Source organism: Galeopterus variegatus, unplaced genomic scaffold (assembly GCF_000696425.1).
Source record: "Galeopterus variegatus unplaced genomic scaffold, G_variegatus-3.0.2 Scaffold1287, whole genome shotgun sequence".
NCBI lineage: Eukaryota > Metazoa > Chordata > Mammalia > Dermoptera > Cynocephalidae > Galeopterus > Galeopterus variegatus.
Window position 1 is genome coordinate 375,052 of NW_007727398.1, and position 21,440 is coordinate 396,491.

Here is a 21,440-nt window from a genome sequence, read left to right on the forward strand (position 1 = left end):
CTGCATAGAAATATGCCAAGAGTTAAGAGTTGTCTTTGCATTGTGGGACTATAGATAATTTCTACCTCCCTTTTCTGTATTAAAATTGTCGCAACTGAGCATGTATTATTTTTAAAAGCACAGCTAGGGCCGGCCCGGTGGCGCACTGCTATAGTGCGCCGCTTGGGAAGCGCGGCGGCGCTCCCGCTGCGGGGTCGGATCCCACATACAGACCGGTTCCCGCTCACTGGCTGAGCGAGGCGCGGGGGCAACACCGAGGGCTGCGATCCCGTTGCCAGTCCCGGTCCGGTACGGGGGCAACACTGAGGGTTGCGATCCGTTGCCGGACACGGAAAAAAAAAAAAAAAAAAAAAAAAAGCACAGCTATAATCTGGCATGACACCACTGCACAAGTGGCAAAGCTGTGGGCTTCCCTCAGCGTTTGCAGGAGTTACTAACAAGGAAAGCACTGACCCTGAAGAGTTGGAAAAATGAGGAAAGTATAGCTATAAGAGGCAACCTCTCTATAAGGCTTCTGCTTGCATTACAGCCAGAGTAGCAGTGATTATTAATCTCACTTTATAAGCAAAAAAAAACCCCCCATGTCAGGGGAGAAAGGTTAGGTATCTGGCCAAGGACAAACAGCAAGTACATGGAGAGAAACATTCAGATCTTCATCTGATTCCAAAACCCTTTTGATTTCCCCTGAATCATTAGACATTCCCTCCCAAGGGAGCATGGAGATGTACAGGGGAGATTACAGAGTCTCCTTTCCAATAACTTCCATGCACGCTAAAATGACTGCAGGTTTACATTCAGGATTAACCTGGGCATACCATGATTTCAGGGTGAATATGAAGAGTTGCCCAATATCTTTAACCCCCCAAAGCTTATTTCTCTGTTCCTTTCTTCGTGACTGAAATTCATTTAGCAGAGTTAAAGGCATTTTATCTAAGCACAATAAGTTTGCTGGAATCTTTTGTTCTACTACCAGAGGATTAATAACCCTCAGTAGAAGTAATGAACTACTTGAAAATGTTTCAAAGTACAAATGGCTGCTCTTCATTCTACCAGTTTTATAAAGAAAAGGAGGATAAAGAAGGAGGTCTGGGATCTCTAAGAAGAGTGGATGTGTGTAGAAGGAGGTGCTGTAGAGAAGAAGGTGGAGAGGAAGGGTAGGCTCTGTGGGCTCAACACAAGAACTATCTCTAATTCTCAGTCTTGCTGAGTGTTCTTGCAGACAGAGCTGTGAGGTGTTCAGCATAAAAAGTCCCCACCACCAGGGATCCTTGGGCCAATGGAGAAGTCAAACTACAAGCAGATATAGCTCAAGAGTTCTTTGATATGAGCACTTTGATATAATTAAAATAGACTGATACCTTTTATTTATACAGCTATTTTAACTTATAATGAAAATTAATTATTTTCACAACTTCCAGTAGAAAAAAGGAGTACAAAGGAAGGATTTCAAAATGCTTTAAAATATTCCAATACTTGTATAACCCTTAACATATGTATATTATCATCCTGTTTTTTAAAGGGGAAATATGCATATAAATATGTATAAACTATTTCTGAAAAACTTAGTTATAATTATCCAGATGTGGGCTTACATACTGTTCTTTTATTTTCTTCTTTATACTTCATTGTGTTTGTAAATTTTATGCAATGAGCATGCATTTCATTTTTATATTAAAAAAAATTAAGCTATTCCAAAAAGCTTTCAGTTCAGAACTCAATCCAATGTTCTTCAAATAAAAATGCAGCATAAAGTGGTGCCATGCTCAGCACTGAAATGCTGGTGATTTCTCCTCTCACCTGTGATGAAGACCTCGCAGCTTACAACTTTCAGTAAGCATCATCGTCACCTGAATTTCAGAAGCTTGATCTATATAAAGAAAAGAAATTCTCTTGAATGATAATATTATATATGTGACATTAATATTTTCTGCTATTAGTAAATAATTATCTTGGAATATAAGGTAAATTTTCATTATAAGTTACAGGTAAATCTAAAAAGACCTAGCATAAAGGTCTATTGCAGTAGATAGTCTCACTGAGTATGTCAACTTTCACAGAAGTTTTTACACAAAAATTAGAAATTAAGTAAAGATCCATCAAAAAAGTAGAAAAAGTAATAAAAGATTGGAAAAATATCTGCAACACATAGACATATAAAGGGCTAATTTCGATTTTTCCCCCTCTTTAAAGAGCTCATACAAATCCACAGAAAAAAACTGAGAAAGAGGTAGAGGATATAAACATATAAATTACTTAGTAAAGAAAGAACAAATAGCCAAACAAAATTAAAAAGTGATTCTCAGCCTCACTCCTAAGAAATGCAAATTAAACTAGGAGATGCCATTTTCTCGTCATATTAAAAGAGACAAAAAGTGCAGCTACCTACAGAAATTTAGGGTAACTATAGTTAACAATAATTTATTGTATAATTTCAAATAACTAGAAGAGTGGATATTGAACGTTCCCAACACAAAGAAATGATAAATGTTTTAGGTGATAGATATGCTAATTTCCCCTGATTTGATCATTATACATTGTATACATGAATTGAAATATCACACTGTACCCCATAAACACGTACTATTATTTGTCAATTAAAAAAAAAAACCCAATAACTAATTTTTGTGTCAACAGTTAAAATAGTAACAATAATTTATAAAGCTTCTAACCAATGCAATAAGAGGGAGAAAAAAATATAAAAGATCAGCAAAGCCAAGATCCACATTCTAGCCCCACCTAGTAAAATGTTGAACCAATAATGAAGCCCAGTTCACTATGTCACATTCACTTCTTAAAAGTGGAGCTGTCAAAGCTGAAAAATCTTAAATTTCAATTACTCCCAAGCATACCCATTGAAATCGCACTCCTTGCCTCACTCCCTCTCCCATTACTTGCTATTACTATTCCCTTTCCAGATAATTTCTCAATAGGTGAACAAAAAGCCGCAGACTTGAACCACTTGGCACTTCTTTGGAAAAGTTGCTTCATACCAGTGTCTGCTGGCGTAAACCCTAGTTGTCTAAAAACTGCTTAAAATTTGGGATTATTTAGTAAATGGCGGAATGTGCCTTTATAACTTTCTATAACCTACATAATTTCTAATCTAATTATGGTCAGAACTATTGGGGACTGGTAGGATCTTTTGAGGATGGAAAACTAGTAATAGTTGGAGGTCCCCACCTACTCTGTAAGAGTTTACCTTCCCTTCAAGTGGTAAGGAGACCCAAGTACAAAAAAAAGTAATCTTGGGATGTGTCATTTTATACATCTTTTTTCCCCAAGTTCATAAATTTCATAAGCATATTCTATTAAGAAAGGACCCTTAAACTGGATGATAATCTAAGAAAACTTTCAACTGGAAAAAATATTATCCATTTAGTTAAAAAAACTCATTTTCCTGGATTTCTTTCCCAGTCTAGTCCTAGTCTTTTAATTTCAAAAAAGTGAAAGGTCTATTTTCAATATGCACACATTTGAAAAAGGTATATAAAATAATTTACTTCCTAAAAATTACAAGGAAGCACGCCATGATTTAAAAAAACACATTTGCTTATTTCCAAAATTCCACAAATTTAGCAACTTATAAAAGAAAATAAAAACTTAATACCAATAAGTCCAAAGTGATTCATTTATTTTTTGGAATTCAATTTTACAATATTCATTGTGTAAGATTCAGGTTTCTAATTTCAATCTCTGGAAATTTATATTAGAATATTCATTAAGTCTCTGCACAAAATTATGAATTTTTTAAAAAGCCAAAATCCAATTTCCTGCTTATACCTAAAGGCAAAGGTCATTGTTCTCTAAAAAACTTACTTTTTGCATTGTACATTGCACTTCTAATTGTGTAGAGTGTAACAAAGAATACAGATTTGTGCAAGAACTTTGTCAGCTCTGTGTAACCTCAATTAAAAAAATAAAAATAACATTCCAAAAGAAAAGATCTCAGAGATAATCACGTGGCGTTCTCTAACAATTTTGAATAAAGTACCCTAGTCAACTTCCTCTCTGTCCCCCATGCAAACCATGACCATATCTTGGCTAAGGACTCACTGTGCTTTCTCTTATTTCCGTCCAGCTCAGAGAGAACATTATAATTACAGTGGTAAGTCACAGAAACAAACAACCAAGTACAATTCACGTATATACGGAAAGAGAAATCTTATCTCATGAAACAGTCCCAATATCTGCATTGTGTTTTATCACTACTATTTCCTACACACCCCCTCCACCAACCCTAAATCAACCAAATGCTGTACAGAAACCTCTTTTGTTAATTCAAAATTCATTCAGAACAAATTAATGATAGCCTGGTTCTAAACAGTCCACAGAACATTTACAATCCCCAGAAGAAATATTGGAATTAAGGGGAAATGTTTCCTTAAAAAATGGAGAAAGAGTAACAAAAGTCAGTTGTTTTATTAAGCTTATGGTTCAAATTTTACATTTACAAAAAAGAATATGTGAAAAACTATTCAAAAACTATTCAAAACTATTCAAAAAATCTACTGGAACCTAACTTAAAATATTAACCTTTAAAAGTATTTTAGGGGCTGGGAAGGGGTAAGTAAATAAAATACTGAACAATATAGTAAGTTAAATCATTTGTTTACAAGAGATAAAAGGGGTGTGTGTGTGGGCCTTAAACCAGCAATTTTGTTAAATTAAAAGCAATTAAATTCCAAATTTTTTTTGTTAGATTGGTATAATTCAATTATTTAGAAATAATAAACATGGCCCTTCATAATGTCTTCTAAGTAAATTTAGAAATATAGTTCTTATAAATTAACCACATAAACCTCATAAAATTTTGTCACCGCCTACTCATAAAACCAAACTTCCTCTCAATCTCTGCAAAGTACTAACTTTGCTTTTCAGACACTGATACTATACCTTGTCATCTCAACCTATAAGAGATACTGACAGATATTAAGCACCCTATAAATTACATTTTTCTGACTTCCAAAATGAGCAAGTAAAAGACTTAACTAAGAATTATTTAAACTTTTACAAATATCAGTTATAAGTAATTAAAATTCTAATATTTTAAGAAGTCTTACTAATTTACCAGTATTAGAGAATAAGCCATATATAAATATTGTAGTATTTTGATAGAGAATCTTCAATTGGATAATTTACATAAATCAGTAAGTAAAAAAATTGGGCGTCACATTTCAAAAGATGGCCCAAAAGAAGAATATGTGAAAACAGGTATTCTGTTCGTGAAAATATAAATAAGTGCCGTTTTTCAGAGAACAATCTGACAATATCTATCAAAGTTTTAAATGTACACACCCAGCAATTCCAGCTATGGTTGTACCTACAAAAATATATCAAGAAATGCACACATGCACACGCGCACAAAGGATTTTTCCTGGAACGTTACGTATAAAAGAAAAAAGCAGTGGTGGGGGTTTGGTGAAAGGTAAGTAGTAGCTATCCACATCAGGTACTGAGCAACTGGGATCATTAAAAAAAAATTTTTTTTTAATTTTTTTTTAATATTCAGTATTGGGAAGGAAAAACTAACGAGAATGTTTTCTAAGGGGGACAAAGAGATGGTACCAAAGGATTTTAACCTAGGAAAAACAAAACATTAGATACAGCAACAATGAACTCAAGTGGATGCAGTTTAACTAGATGTCTGGTAAATATCTAACACCTTAATTTATTAGACTTCTATTTTCTATACCTAATGAGAACAAGCCAAATCTCCTAAAAAGTTAGCATCATATGAGCTAAGTTAACATGGATTGATTTAAAGGTCCATCACACACTGAGGAATTGAGACTCTTTTTGCTGGCATGAGCCACTTTACACAGGAGAGAATTATGGAAATAGCACAGAAAAAAATTCCTACCTTTAACTGTTTTCACAAATGCTTGTTTTTCTTTATTTGGATCTTTTTCATCTACTAAAATCCCATGAAAAATACGCCCAAAAGTACCTAAAAGGAAAAATAATTAATGAGATTATATGATAACCTTCATAAAATTATAGTACAAAACTTTCTGACACAATATAACTTGAGACAAACATAACAAGGGCATATGTGATCAACAACATTACTCTAGCCCTAGAGTAAAAAGACTTGGTCAAAATCTTTGGTTTTTAATATCTGTTAGAAGTTCTTTGTAACCACAAAATGTCTTAACTTGCTTTTAGAAACACCGTATCTAAACTAAGTATATGAGAATTATTTCTGAATTATCCTAAATAAACTAATAATATAGCCAGGAGTACTATCTAAACTAAGTATATGAGAATTATTTCTGAATTATCCTAAATAAACTAATAATATAGCCAGGCGTACTGTAGCTTAGTAATGGGGTATCCAAAGAGGCATTTACGAATTTCTAGACATAGCCTCAGAGCAATGACAAAGGAGAAAATGGACCCTCCTCCCTGCTGCTGCAGAGCTTAAAAAAAGTACTGTAGCTTAGTAATGGGGTATCCAAAGAGGCATTTACGAATTTCTAGACATAGCCCTCAGAGCAATGACAAAGGAGAAAATGGACCCTCCTCCCTGCTGCTGCAGAGCTTAAAAAAGTAGCTTCAAGGGAAAGCCAAGGGATGTAAGTCTTGGATTCAGATAGTCCTGGATTCCGATCCTTCTATCACTCATTATTTAGACCTCAGACAAGCCGCTTAGCCTCTCAGGTCATTGGTAAATAATGTCCCTAAAAACTCTTACAGTAAGAGAAGTTATGACACTTGTGGGGGAAAAGGACTAGTTAAAAATGAACTATGAAAATCCATTCAGATTTTATTAGTAACTCTGCAACTGCTGATAAAAACTTCCCTAATGGATATGATCATTGAAAACTAATGTCATTTTGGAGCCGGCCCAGTGGCGCACTGCTACAGTGCGCTGCTTGGGAGCGCGGTGGCGCTCCCACCGAGGGTTCGGATCCCACATACAGACAGGTTCCCGTTCACTGGCTGAGCGAGGTGCGGGCGCAACACTGAGGGTTGCGATCCCGTTGCTGGTCCGGTCCGGTACGGGCGCGACACTGAGGGTTGCAATCCGTTGCCGGACACGAAAAAAGACAAAAAAGGAAAAAAAAAGAAAACTAATGTCATTTTACTCTTTCTCACTGGAAAATTTTACTTTCCTTCCTTCACAATTTAAGATACGCCTGCAAATAGTTTCGTGTTGCTGCAGATACCTTGCATACAAAGAGGCTTGCTCTAATGTCTTTCAGTCTGTGAGCTGGATGGAGTTGTTGGTACCCATCTATCAAGTCTCACTGTGGCCCAGAGATACAGAGTAACTTGGATGCTCAAGGCAGAAAAAGCTTTGGATAACCTTTATTTAAGGCACTTTGCTTAGAACTGCGTAAATATCTTCAAACACGCCAGTCAATACACAGTCAGAGCTACAAAGGTCTTCCCTTCTATCCCCATTCAAGTTTACCTTGCTTGCTTGAGCTTCTTCACTCTCTCCCACAGAAGCACTGCAAAAACTCCTACTTTGTCTCCTCCTCCCAGTACCTAGTCCCATTTTTAAATATTACCCCCAACCATGGATTTACACATACTTGAAAACAAAACTATTATGGATGTGTACACAAAAGTACATATGTACAAATATTACTTTACCACAAGTTATAGCAACTCAGATTCCTACCAGCATTGTGTAAGAGAGCTTACATCCCTGTCAGCCTAAATATTACCTATCTTTTTAATTTTTCCCAATCTGATAAATGAAAAATGGCATGTAACTATTATTTGATTCACATTTATCAGATTTCCAGTGAACAGGACCACTTTTTAAAAATGTTAATTAGCTACCATATTTTCTTTCTGAAATCAACAGAATTTAAAAATAAACTACCATAAGCCTGAAAAGATCAAAGAAAACTCTAACAGGTTCAGAATTTTTTTTTTCTTCAGATTATACCATCACAATAGGCTACTTATTCTATTCCATTTAAAGACCAAAAGAAACTGTAAATATAACTTTAGTCATTGGTCTCTGATTCCTTTGATTCTTTAGGAAATGCTACCTGATCTACTTACTCTCTTCAGACTGTAAACAGATCTGAAAACTAGTTATGCTTAGAAAACAGACAACCATAACAAATGGCATTCTTATCATACAACACAGACACAAAAAAAATCTGCTTCCATTAATTACCACTTGCTATTGGGGGCAGTTTAAGTCCTTCACTTAGCTGTGATTGACCTACAAGCATCCTAACCAACAAATGAATACAGGAGGATTCATATGAATCAAAACATTCCAAACTGAATTATGGCAGAGGTAAAAAGGTAACTCTCTGTTTAACAACTTGAAGAGCTCAATGCAGTATTTTATTATTAATTTCTGTCCTCCTCTTTCAGCATCTTCCCAATCAATATAAAAACTCAAAAAAGAAAGCAAAGACTAGCAAGAGGGGAAAGGACAGGTACTAATATCTACCACATAATATTGTGTTAGTTCATTTAATGTACATCATTTAATCTAATCTTCATAGTCTAAGAGCTGACAATGCAGTCCAAATTCACAGAAGAGGAAACTGGAAAGCAACACACATTTTTAAAATGTTAATTAAAACATGTAACCTCTCCAAGGTCACATAGTATTGTAATAAATCATGGGATGAGAACTTGGGTCTAATTCCAAAGCCCATCCCAAAGCACATTCTTCCCATGAGAACCCTTAACACTATTATGTCAGAGTGAAAATGACTTAGAATATTTCAGAGACCTGCTAGGTAGTGATCATTCTAAATAAGAACAAAACAGAAAATATACCTTTAAAGGTAATAAACACTAATATATATGCTTTAATATACTTGAAAATTAAGAATTGCATAATTCTTAATTATGTGTATAATCAAGACATAGCTGTATAAGGCACTTTAAAGTCTAAAAAAAAGGAAAATAAAAAATCATTTTTTTAAAAGAAATCAACCATGCAGTGATTTAGACACAAAATTAGATAAAGTTTTAAAAATTATTTGAAACAAAAGAGTTTATAGTGGTAACATTAAATCTTACTTGAAAAACTGATTTTGAGATAATAAATACCTTCTTGCAGTACATCTTTTAGAGTTATCCTCTCCCTGGATATTGCTATATCCTTCACCTTGGCTTTGGCCTCCAAAAGTGTGACACTTCTCAAGTCATTCTTCTCTATCCGCAAGGTAGGATAACCTGAGGAGCCAACAAAGCCAAACCAAGCAATATAAATACCGTTATTACGGTATTAGAGTCAGCAAGTTCAGTTAGAACCTCAGGACTCAAGTCACAGAAATGAATGAATATGTGAATCATAAAAGATTTACACGAACTGGGAGAGCATATACATGAACTGGAAGAGTTAATTATGAAGGTCACATTAAACTTTAAAGAAATGCTTCCCCACCTACCACAATAATACCCCAAAATGTTAGATTACAGAATCAAAATAAGAACCCTAAAAATAACATTACCATTACCACCACTTCAATTGCCTTGCAGCCAAATGAAACAAGGTTTGACTCACGAACTTAATTCCTCTTATGAATAGTTCTTCTCCCAAAAGAATTCCTAATGTAGTCTCATAACAAAAGAACTTTTCAAATAAAGAGACGTTTGAAAAAAAACACCTTTTCTTAAAAAACTACATGACCATTCTAACTGTTCTGGTATTCCTACTGTGAGATTCAAATTTGTTAAGCTTCCTTAATTCCCATTCATTCTTAATACAATGACAGCAAAAATAAAATCTATAGACATAAATTACAGTTTTCCCTCCAAGAAAAAAATATTAGAATAAAAGAAAGATCCAGTGCTAGCAAGTGGAAATTGGAATGACATCTCTAATGATTCATTAGCTTTGGAAGATATTGGAAAGAAAACCATCTAAAGAATTAGTGGATCTAGGTGATGATCATAAATAGCTGCCAAAAGAACTACATGAAGGGCTTTGGAGAACTTAATGGATATAGGCTGACAACACCTGAAACCACTGATCAGCAGTTTGTGACATATCTAGGTGTGTGAGTATATGTGTTTGTGTATGCTTAGCCCTGCCTGGAGTTTTCTTAACTTCTTGCATCTGTAGTCTGTTGTGTTCTGGTATCTTGGAAAATTCTTGGCCATTATGTCTTCAAATATTTTTTCTGCCCCTTTCTTTTTCTTTTTTTATTTATAAACAAATGTATTTCTATTGACCTTTTGAAAAAAAGTATTTTGTTTTTAGCATATATAATAAATGAATTATCTAACTCCTTCAGGTAATGTCCACAATTAAAAACAGGTTAATTTCTTAGTGATAGCAACTGAAATTTTAAAAAAATAAATAAATGTACTTCCACTGACTTCTTTACAACAGGAGTTTTAGCATTTATAATAATTGAATTATCTACCTGTTTAAGGTCATATCCACAATTAAGAATCAACTCCAATAAGCAAAGCTTGACATCTAAACCTTAAAAACCATGCTGTGCCTTTCTGAATAGTTTCAACTACTTTCACATCTATCATTGTATTTCCTGAAGAGCATATATTTCTTTCTTTTGTTAGTGGTGATAATAGCTGCTGTTATGATTTCTCTTAAAACTCTTTTAATCTAGAATACCTCCTCCTCCCCTCCTTTTTCTTGCCACCATCTTATTGAAGAAATTGGATCAGTTATCCTGGACAATGCCCAGTGTCTGCTTCTTCAAGTATCATTTAACTTGTTCCTCTCCTCCTGTATTTTCTGTAAACTACGTCAGTTCTACAACCTTGATTAGATCCAGGTTAACTTTTGGGGGTTGGGGTAGGGGGAGATAAGAATACTCCATGAACCGTATATCACATCCTGGGGTACACATATCTAGTTGCCCCACTTCTATTAATGCTAAGTTCCATCAGTGGATTCAGGTGTTGAAAACCTGATCCCTCAATGCTAAAGTTCCCCATTTCCCTTTGTTCTTAGAGTTTTGATCACTGATAATCTTTTCCTGAGTCAAATATGTTATTAGGGATTACAAATATGATTTTCTAATTCTATCATCCTTTCCACGTTTATTAGCCAGGAATCTCTGCAAAGAAACATTTTCCCTCATCAACCAGCACTATCTAGTTACCCTGAAATACATATAGTTTATGCAGCCAGTTGTCAAAGTAAGATATTACTGGAGACTTAGTTACCCTCATAATGAATAATTTTTTTAAGTATCAATACAAATTTGTGGATTTTTATACATTTTATGCTTCCACCCACTGTAGTCATTTTTCCTTTGATGTTCAAATGGTCCCATCTTAGGCCAGTGGGACTCTTCAAGTTTTTAGCAGCTTCCTTGATGTCTGGCTCAGCAACATTACCCAGGTTCATTTTGTTCATTTCCTGACCTAGACCTTAGCCATTTTTCCAAAGAATCCTGGCTCTGTCAAATGGGAAACAGTATTGAAAGACCACAATAGGGCATTGGATAGAGGGGCATTACTAAAGAGTAAGTGGCAGCCTAAGGAAGATAATATTTAATCGCCTACAAGATCTAATTAATCAATGGCACCACTGAGATGAGCCCTGACTTGTGTTCTCTGACCTACTCTTTATCCTGATGATTATGCTGTTTCTTATTTGTGTGGTAATTGATTCCTCATTTTAGCTAAATTACATTCTAAGAATGATTATTTTATTCCACATTGTATATATATATACGTCACATTTTACCTCATAATATATATAATTATAACTTGTCGATTAATAATTATTGAAAAAGACTGATTATTTTCTTCAAGACATCTACATGTTAAAGTGTGTGAAAACTTTCACCAAAATCCTATTCAGGGCCGGCCCGGTGGCGCACTGCTATAGTGCGCCGCTTGAGAGCGTGGTGGCACTCCCGCCGAGGGTTCGGATCCCACATACAGACCGGTTCCCGCTCACTGGCTGAGCAAGGCGCGGGGGCAGCACCGAGGGTTGCGATCCCGTTGCCAGTCCCGGTCTGGTACGGGGGCAACACTGAGGGTTGTGATCCGTTGCCGGACACGGAAAAAGACAAAGAAAAAGGAGGAAAAAAAAAAAATCCTATTCAAAAAATGGAAATCTGATACCATGCTCTCAACTCCCCAATAGTAGCTAGCTTCATATAATAAGAAAACAATGTAAAGCCTTTACCATGGCCCATAAGACTATCAGACAGTTCATTAAAATCCAAAGTCTCTGTCTTTATGCAGCTCAGTGGCTTATTCCACATAACTACCTGAAAATCTTCATTGCGATTTTCTATAAAAGTGATTTTAGTAGCTCTTTTAATATAATTAACCTACAGAAATCTCACCAAAGCAAAACCAATTCCAGCAATTAAACTTACATTTTGTTTTCAATACCCCAATTTTAAAATGTTTCCTTTAATGCACTAAAAAGCAAAAGCTGAAGATTGTGCCTGATTTTGTGCATGTTAGATACTATGGACACAACATGGAACACACATCCCACAAGTACACTAACCAGAGAGGACTACTGACAAACAGATATAGACAAATTGGCTTTAGAATTAAATTAACTCTTACTGGTGATAGGAGTTGCATTGTTGGGTGTGTCAGCTCTCAGATACTGAGTTGTCTGGGTGGATGGCTGCGAAAGCCCTTGGGAACTACTGCTGGCACTGATGCTAAAAACGATTAACAGAGAAATATTTGACAAGTCAGGTTCAATGAGAAATTTCCTTTTTCCATACATACAAAATGCATGTCACCACTATAACCAGCCTAAAATACTGATGGAGATCACAATAATGCATGGATCTCCATCACAATGTTCCATATTGAAATTTTAATCTGCTTCAGAACGTACAGCTCTATTTTTTCCTTCATTCCTATCTTAAAATCACCTAGCAAGTTCATCTTATCAAAATTATTCAGAAACGTAGGTACTAGGACACCTCAGATAGCAGTCTTCAACCTCATATAAGGATGTGTTGTGTTAGGGAACTATGGATCATTTCTCAAGAAAAGAGCTCGTGCCATTCAACTAGACAGCTTTTTAGAAAAGGAGCAGAAAGGCCTCTTTTAATGATGGTCCAAAATCAAATAGCCTACAGATGAGGGAATATCAAACCAAATCAAATGTGCCAACATGCTCAAAGCTTGGGAAGGAGTATCATATCTAGTTCAAGTTTATTTAATTACATACATTTTGCTGCTTGTACTTCCACAATCCCACCTTTTTAGAATTTATCAAACTTCTCAGAAATCTCTTGTACTCGAAGCATTATGTTATACCATATTCTCTAAACAATACAGGAGACCCAGAACATGGTAGGCTCAAATAATTGCTAACCCTGTATTCAAGATTATTACAAACTAATGCTTCTCAAACATGTACTTTTGTCTTTTCAGTGGGTAGCAACCCTGTCCCAGGTCACCCCTGGGCACGTTCCAGTCTCACTGCCTCAGCCCTTGTTAATTTTGTAGCAGGGGAGATGTGAAGCATAGAAATTCAGCATGAAGTGTGAAACCAGATTGCAGGACGGTCCTTCCATGCCTCCCTTAGCTACAGGATCAGCAGAGCCCAATCAGGGGCTCCAACTTTCCTAAACATGCAAAATCTTTTAACTGACCACTTCCCACATGACAGTTCTTCATTTTCAAAAACTGTGATTTAAAAAATACATAACGACAAAGGGATGCTATGTAATCAGCAACACTTACAGATCAATTTGTATTTTATTAATTTCAAGAGCCCAAACATATATCTAAAAAATGCTAAATATATAAAATCCAGGCAATGAGCATGGTAAGTCCCTATGCAGCCTTTTTATCTCTAATAATACAATCTACTATTATCTGCTATTACACTTCTGAAAAGTCACAGTAAAAATTAAGATAGAGCACTTATTATATGCAAGCCATTTAGTTCAGCACAACCACACATCTGAAGATACATATTTGCCTAATGAAAATGCCACTCAGCATGCCTTCCTTTAAGATGCCGATCATTATGGTTATCTACTTCTTCCTGTGGCACCACAGTAAGCCCTGATTCCCCAGAAACTTTGCTGAAGATACTTTGCAACTCAAAGAGAATATAACAATGGTTCATCAGGCTATCACTTGGCCAGAATTCTGTAATAGCTTTTTAGGCTGGAAGTTATTCAAGAATTGATCTATATGGGTTTATACATGAAGTGGTTATGGGGCAGTACAGTAAAGAGATGGAACACATAAACCTTGACATCAGAACTGCCAGCACCACCAACTACTAGCTGTATGACCTAAGGTAAACTACTCCGCTGGAGCCTCAAATTCCTCATAGATAGAAGGAGCATACTACTACTCCCTGACAAGACTGCTAAAAGGATTACAGGAAAATATACAAGTAAAGCATTTAGGACAGTGCCTGGCCCTCAAACACATTTATAAATTATTATTAATTATTTTTATTATCACGAATAGTATACATCCCCAATCCTTAGAATGATAAGGAACTATAGGACAACTGTTTCTGCAGTTCTAACTACTACTCAAGGATCAGATTAGAAACCAAAGTTGTTAGAAGTCTAGTATTCAATAATGGGGAGGGCATAGAAGCATGGCCATCCTCAAAGAGGGAGGAAATAAAGGACTTCAGTTTACTTACCCATAAAATGGGATTAAGAAAACCTACCTCATAGGATTTTTGTGAGGATCAAATTGTATGACATATGTAAAAGTACTTCTTAAATATTACCTACAACCATCATCACTGATGGCTGAATAAATGCATAGACCCTACTTCTCTCCATTAACTGAACAGTAGGTGGCAGTCTTGTACCACCTCAGAATTTCTGAAAAGCCTGCACAGGTCTTTTCAAAGGTGTTACGGGTACATCTATGTCAATTTTTCATTCATTCAACAGACATTAAGTGGATCCCTACAATAAGCAAAGCACTATCTAAGTGATCAGAACAAACTTTCTTTGGAACCAAAAAACTGTTATGAGAGAAGCAAGGAGCAGTTGGGGACCTACCCCTGACACTAAAGTCAACACCTACATAGCTACATCACAGGATGTGGAAAATGAGATTAAAATGTATATTTGCTACCACTTAACAGTTTAAAACTAGTCTAAATAAATTATCTTGTTTGATTTTCATAAGCAAGTAAGATTAGTTATAGAAATACTAACCCTGCTTTGAAATGAAGTTAGGACTTTGGGCAAAGATCATAACTTTCCTTCAAAACAAATATAACAATTTGTACTTTTCCTATGTTATTTATTTATTCAACAAATATTTATTAAGTGTCTACAACAGTCCAGGTCCTGTGCTGGGTGCTGGGGATGTAGCAGTGAACACAACAGATTCCTACCCTCAGGAAGCCAGCCTACGTTCCAGCAGGGATTTCTTGTTTAACGTCTGTCTCACCCAAGCAGACTATAAGCTCCATGAGGACAGGAAAAGTGCCTGTTCACTCCTCCCTCCCCAGCACATTAGCCAGTGCTTGGCGCAATAAGCCCCAGGTGGGCCCGAGTGAGCCCCAGCCAGCCCTCAATAAACACTGAGTCAATCAATGAATAGAGAAAAACCACACTTCCCTGGAATAGAAATAAACCAGATAGAATGGCTGCTTCAGACATGAGCTGTTGACATATACTGAAAAAGGCAAAGAATTTGTGGTATAATAAAACGTTTTTTTTCTCCTTCTATTCATTCTCCATTCAGCTGGAGAATGAATAGAATTCAGTATCTTACTCAGAGTGTCAGATACTCTGTTAGGCATTGGATATAGAAACAAAGAGAAATAAAGAGGGATCTTGTCACCAGTAATGGCAAGAATTGTGGGGTAGTGGAGATAACAGGAACTAGAAGAGGAAAATGAAAATACTGCCAAATAACAAGTTCAAGCATTCCACAAAAGAGAAATGAACTTTCCCACAATCACAAACTAATAGAGAGAGACTACAGTGTGGACATGCTGCAGACCAACCCCTTTGTGGAAGGACTTTAGGGTGAATGTGGACGGAAGCTCTGCCTCTCCAGGATAGACTCATCTGGCATAACAAAGAGACTGAAAAGATCAATCTGCAACCTTGAAACAGGGAAAGCCACATACATGGGCCCCAACTGCCCTTGACATAAGCACATCTCAGGCAGTTTTATTCTCTGCTTCTAAAGAAGCTCTGTTTATAACAGGACTCTGGCTCCCGAGTGCCTGGAATGGAAGAACACTCCACCATCCCTATCCAAAGAATTCCATGAAGCTACAGGTTCCATCAAACCTCACAGGGTTATTGTGAGGATTAATGGAGTTAATGAATGTAAAGCACACGGGAAATGCTTCAAACAATACTGTGTTATTACAGCTACTGCAATGATGAGTCCCTCCTGCTCTGCCTGGTCCTAACAGTGCAATCCTGGAAAAGATATTTCATCTCTTCAAGTCTGTTTTTCACCTTTAAGACAAGGAGTAAATATGCCCATAGGTGGCTGTGAGCATTAAGATAATACATGTAAAGGGCTTGATACAGTACTGGCAAACAGAAAACACTCAACAGAATGGTAACAGTGTTGTCTCTGTGGCCCCTATGCAGAGAGAGAAGAAGCAGATGTCCCTTAAATGCTATTAAATTGCTGGATGGCAACTTTCCAGTCACCACCATTAGCTTGCCTAGCATTGATAAATAACCACAAGTAGGATAGGAAAGAGCTAAACAAGAAATTTGTCCATAATTACTAGCACATTGCAACTTTCTAAAAAAAAAAAAAAACCATAATAATCAAACTTACTATATGCAGGGCTCTGCTCTAAGAGCTTATAGTATTATCTCACTGAAACCTCACACCATATCTACTCTTATTTATAGACGATGAAAAGGGAGTCACAGAGAGGCCGCATAACTTACTTTATCTAGGACATAAAGCTAGTAAGTAGAACAGCCAGACTTCAACACAGATGGTCTGGCTCCAGGGTCCACACTCTTTTAACTATTAGGCTATGCTCTGAAAATGAGTGATAATATCAAGTTGCTTTTACTCAGGCAATGTCTGGAAACCTGAGAACTAGAGAAACCTAGAGAAAGCCTGAAAACTAGAGAAACCTAGAATATCAATTCATGGCTAGTAACTATTCCAGCAGTCAGAGGTATATGCCTAAAAGTTCTTGCATAACTCCAGTCTATGAAGGCCCAAAGAAAATGCAACTCTCTGTGTATATCAACACTGACTTCCTTTTTTTGTTTTTTATGAGGTTTTTTTTGTTGTAGTCAATACTGACTTCTAAATATCATGCTCTTCAGTGACCCCTCTAACTCTACTTGTATTCTCTCTGAAAGTCCTATCAAAATCTTCCTGTTTTGTCTTCTCAGCACTTAGCGTAATATCTAACTCAGTGTATCTCAAACTAGCTGTACATTAGAATCACCCAGGAAGCTTTAAAAAAGAGGGCCGTGGGCTGGCCCGGTGGCGCACTTGGTAGAGTGCGGCACTTGGGAGTGCGGTGGCACTCCCGCTGAGGGTTCGGATCCCATATAGAGACCGGTCAGCTCACTGGTTGAGCTCGGTGCAGGCGCGACACTGAGGGTTGCGATCCCATTGCCGGTCACGAAAAAAGACAAAAAAAAAAAGGAAAAAAAGAGGGCCGAGCCCGTGGCACACTCGGGAGAGTGCAGCGCTGGGAGTGCAGCAGCGCTGGGAGTGCAGCAGCGCTCCCGCTGCGGGTTCGGATCCTATATAGGGATGGCCGGTGCGCTCACTGGCTGAGCGCGGTGCGGCCGCTCACAAAAAGGACAAAAAATAAATAAATAAATAAAATAAAAATAAAAATAAAAAAGATACTGATGCCCAGACAAGATCCCAGACTAATTATATCAGAATCTCTGGAAGGTGGGATCCAAGTACTGGTACGCTGTAAAAGCTTCCCTGTGACTCTAATGTGTAACCAGGTTGAGAACCAATGGTTTAAATCACAGCAGGTGCTCAATAAATATTTACTGGGTGGATGGATGGATAGATGGATGGATGGACAGACAGAATAAAGGAGGGAGGAACTAGAAGGAAGAAACAGGGCTATTTTAAAAAGATAATAGGAGTCTGGAGTGGAGTCATGTCAAAGAGGATGAAAAAATGATCTCTACTTCTTCCCCAATAACTAATAAAGTGTAATTCCTAACTTTACAAATTTAAAAAATAAAAATAAAAATAAAAATCAGAGAAACACAAAGGCAGTGACTAAGACATCTTATTTTTCCTTTGGCTAGGGCTCAATCATCCTCCCTCCTTCCATCCTCCTGCACCAGTATGCATGGGGGGGCTCTCATGCATATGCAAATAAGTGCTTTTATTTTTTTCCTTCCCAAAATATGTACAATACCTGTCATCCAGTTCAATCCTTTTCATACTATGAAGGTGCAAAACAGCTAATATTATTGCTACAAGAAATATTACTGCACAACAAACCCCTACACTGATATAAAACACACGCGTAGAAGTGGTTGGAGCTGCATGTACAGGATCATCTGAAATAAAAATGAAAAGCATATTAAGCTTTTAAAACAAATATGACCAATGGCTTTGTGACCCAATATATGTAAAAAATGTAAAAAGATTTCCATTTCATGTGCCCATTCTTTGATAAGATCAGTTACCAGTAGTACATTGGCGTAAGTTCACACAATTTTTTTCATGTGTTTGTGGTAATTTTTTAAAAAGGTTTTATTTATTTATTTATTTTTTCCTTTTTTGTCTTTTTTTTACTGACCGGCAACAGGATCGCAACCCTCAGTGTTGCGCCCGCACCGCGCTCAACCAGTGAGTGGGAACCGGTCTCCACATGGGATCCGAACCCTCGGCGGGAGCGCTGCCACGCTCCCAAGCGGCGCACTCTCCAGTGTGCCACCGGGCCGGCCCTAAAAAAAGGTTTTAAATAGAACTTTTGCCTAATGAGTATAAGAGTCACTCACAAATGGTATATATACAATATATCAGGGCATAAAATACACTATAGCAGCGCTGTCCAACAGAACTTTCTGCAGTGAGGGAAATGTTCTATAGTGTGCTGTCCAACACAGTAGCCACGGGTCACCTCTGGCTATAAAGCACTGAAACACTGCTAATACAACTGAGGAAATGAAGTTTTAATTTTATTTCATTTTAATTAATTTAAAGTTAAAAAGCTACATGTAGCTAGTGGCTACTATCCTGGACAGCACAGATCTTTAGATTCTTCATATTTCCTCAACAGTGATGTCTGATTACAGGGATCAGACATCTTTTGGTTGCCAAGGCCACTCACAGGAGAAGGAAGGAACAACAGAGGGACCACAAACAAGTTTAGAAAAACAATAAACATTTAATCTTTTTCTCTTTTGAGCATAATAAAAACTATTCTGCTTATCTGTTTTTAAAGACTCTGTTCATTAAATAAAATAATATTCAGCTTTATATTATTTACAAAAGAAACAGAAAGAAATCCTCAGCAATAGGAAACATAACCCAATCTCTCTCTCTTTCTCTCTCTCTCTCACACACACACACACACACACACATATGCACATACATAGAGGCAAACTGAAAAGACGCACAGAAACAAAGATACACATGATACCAGTGAGCACAGTGGAAGATACACAAACAGAAGCAGAACTGGTGTTACTGGAGATTCACGTAAGTTTTGATGATGGGTGCTCATATCATAATTCTACTGAATAACACCTGAGGAATTTATGGTTTATCTTAAATGAGATGGGAAATCATTGCAAGGTTTCAAATAAAGGAATGACATACATAGTTCACTTAAAAAAAATCAATGACTGCATGCTGTATGAAGAATGCTGTGGAGGGGAGCAAGAGCAGAAGCAGGGAATGAGTTAGAAGGTTACTAGAGCAGTCCAAGGAAGAGACAGCAGTGGCTTGGACAAGAGTGTCCAGTGAAGATGAGAAGTAGGTGGATTTGGTTAACAGGCCTTGCTAATGGATCTAACTAAGGTAGAAAGAAAAAGAGGAATCAAATTTTGGCTTAAGAACTTACTTGAAAAATGATACCTTTACAGGGATAAAAATAAATAAGTTCGAGGAAATGAGAAATAATAGTTTAGTTTTGCTCAAGTTAAATTTGGAGTACCTAGTACACATCCACATGGAGATGTCCAATTGACTCACAAATTTGGAGTTCTGGGGATAGGTCAGGACAAATGATAGTAGTTATAGCTTTCAAAAACATGCAAATAAGGGAATAAGATTGCTTTCTAAAATTCAAACTGCAAATCAACAAACAATAAATCAACAGATTAATGCAAAAGACCAAATGGCTTCTAGGGCAGCTAGACTGGGCTGAAGTCTGAATGAAGCCATGACATTCCTCAAGAATGACTGTGTGCCACGGGAGGGCTGTTCAGTCCTACGAGGAGTCAGGTAAAAAAGAACCCAAGGCATGTTGGCAGTGCTATCCAAGCAGAGCAGAGGCTACCTCACATGCACCCAGCTCATCTTCAATTTCCAGGCTTGCCAATGGACTGTTCCCATCTCCTCACTCTGACACTTCACCTGCCACCACCTGGTCACCCTTCAGGTCTCAGATGAGATGTCACTTTCCTCAAGAAGCTGTCCCTCACTACCTCAGAGGAGGTTATGTGCCCTCTTTGGGGTTCCCATAGTCCCCCGTGCTTGCCTTATCATAGCTTGCCATGCTATGTTGTCACTGCCTATTGCCTGTCCATCTATCCCGGTATATTACAAGCCCTTGAGGGCAGGGTCTGTTTGCTCATAGTTTAATCCTCTGCTTCAGTTATACCACCTGGCACATCACAGACTCTCAACAAATGTTGAATGGACTGATAAGCAGGAACGCAGAGAAGGGGAGGGAGCAAGGAGGAGATAGACAGAAAGAGGCCAAGAACATGCAATACTGCTCTTTGAGAGACATAATATCCTACTAGCATGAAAGAAATGGATAAAAATCACCAGAATTTTAAAAGTAAACTTTGGGAGCAGGCACATTTTAAAAAAATATTTTTCCTTTCTTCTCAGAGATAAGTCCTAATGAAGTATTTTATCAAGTAGACAGTATATCATGTTACCTTCAAAAAAGGTCTACTTTGGGACCTCCAGATACTTTGTGCATCCTGTGGTAATGAAAAGATAAAATAGGAAGCACATGGGACCACCTATGAACTAAGCTTGTGGAAAGAGTTGGTCCTGAATGTAATCAAGTGTGAAATCTAACAACCAGCTTATAGGAGAGAGAAAAACCTGCTAAATGACACCGGGAGGATGCAGAATATGGGAAAGTCTATGGAACAAATGACACAATTTCTTCAATAAATAAATGATACTAAGAAAAGGAGGAGGTGGTTTCTGATTAATATACAATACATATCAACCACACGCAGTGTGTGTAGGCTTCATTTGGATCCTGATTCAGGGGGAAGAAACTATAAAAAGATATTTTAGAGACAATCAGGTTAATTTGAACATGGACTAGCTATTAGAAGCTTTTATGGAATTGCTGTTAATTTTTTTTATGTGATATATCAAAGTGA

At 37.0% G+C, this 21,440-nt stretch overlaps 1 protein-coding gene across 1 annotated transcript in view; it reads right to left on the reverse strand.

Moving 5' to 3' along the window:
* The window catches only part of RYK (receptor-like tyrosine kinase), a 63,585-nt gene that overhangs the window by 26,104 nt on the left and 16,041 nt on the right, over positions 1–21,440 (reverse strand). Inside the window, exons 5-9 of the mRNA XM_008576096.1 lie at positions 18,275–18,419; positions 12,496–12,596; positions 9,037–9,162; positions 5,861–5,947; positions 1,798–1,867 (exon numbers count right to left, since the gene is read on the reverse strand). Of these exons, the coding sequence (XP_008574318.1) occupies positions 1,798–1,867; positions 5,861–5,947; positions 9,037–9,162; positions 12,496–12,596; positions 18,275–18,419 (529 nt within the window). The remainder of the gene's footprint in view (positions 1–1,797; positions 1,868–5,860; positions 5,948–9,036; positions 9,163–12,495; positions 12,597–18,274; positions 18,420–21,440) is intronic.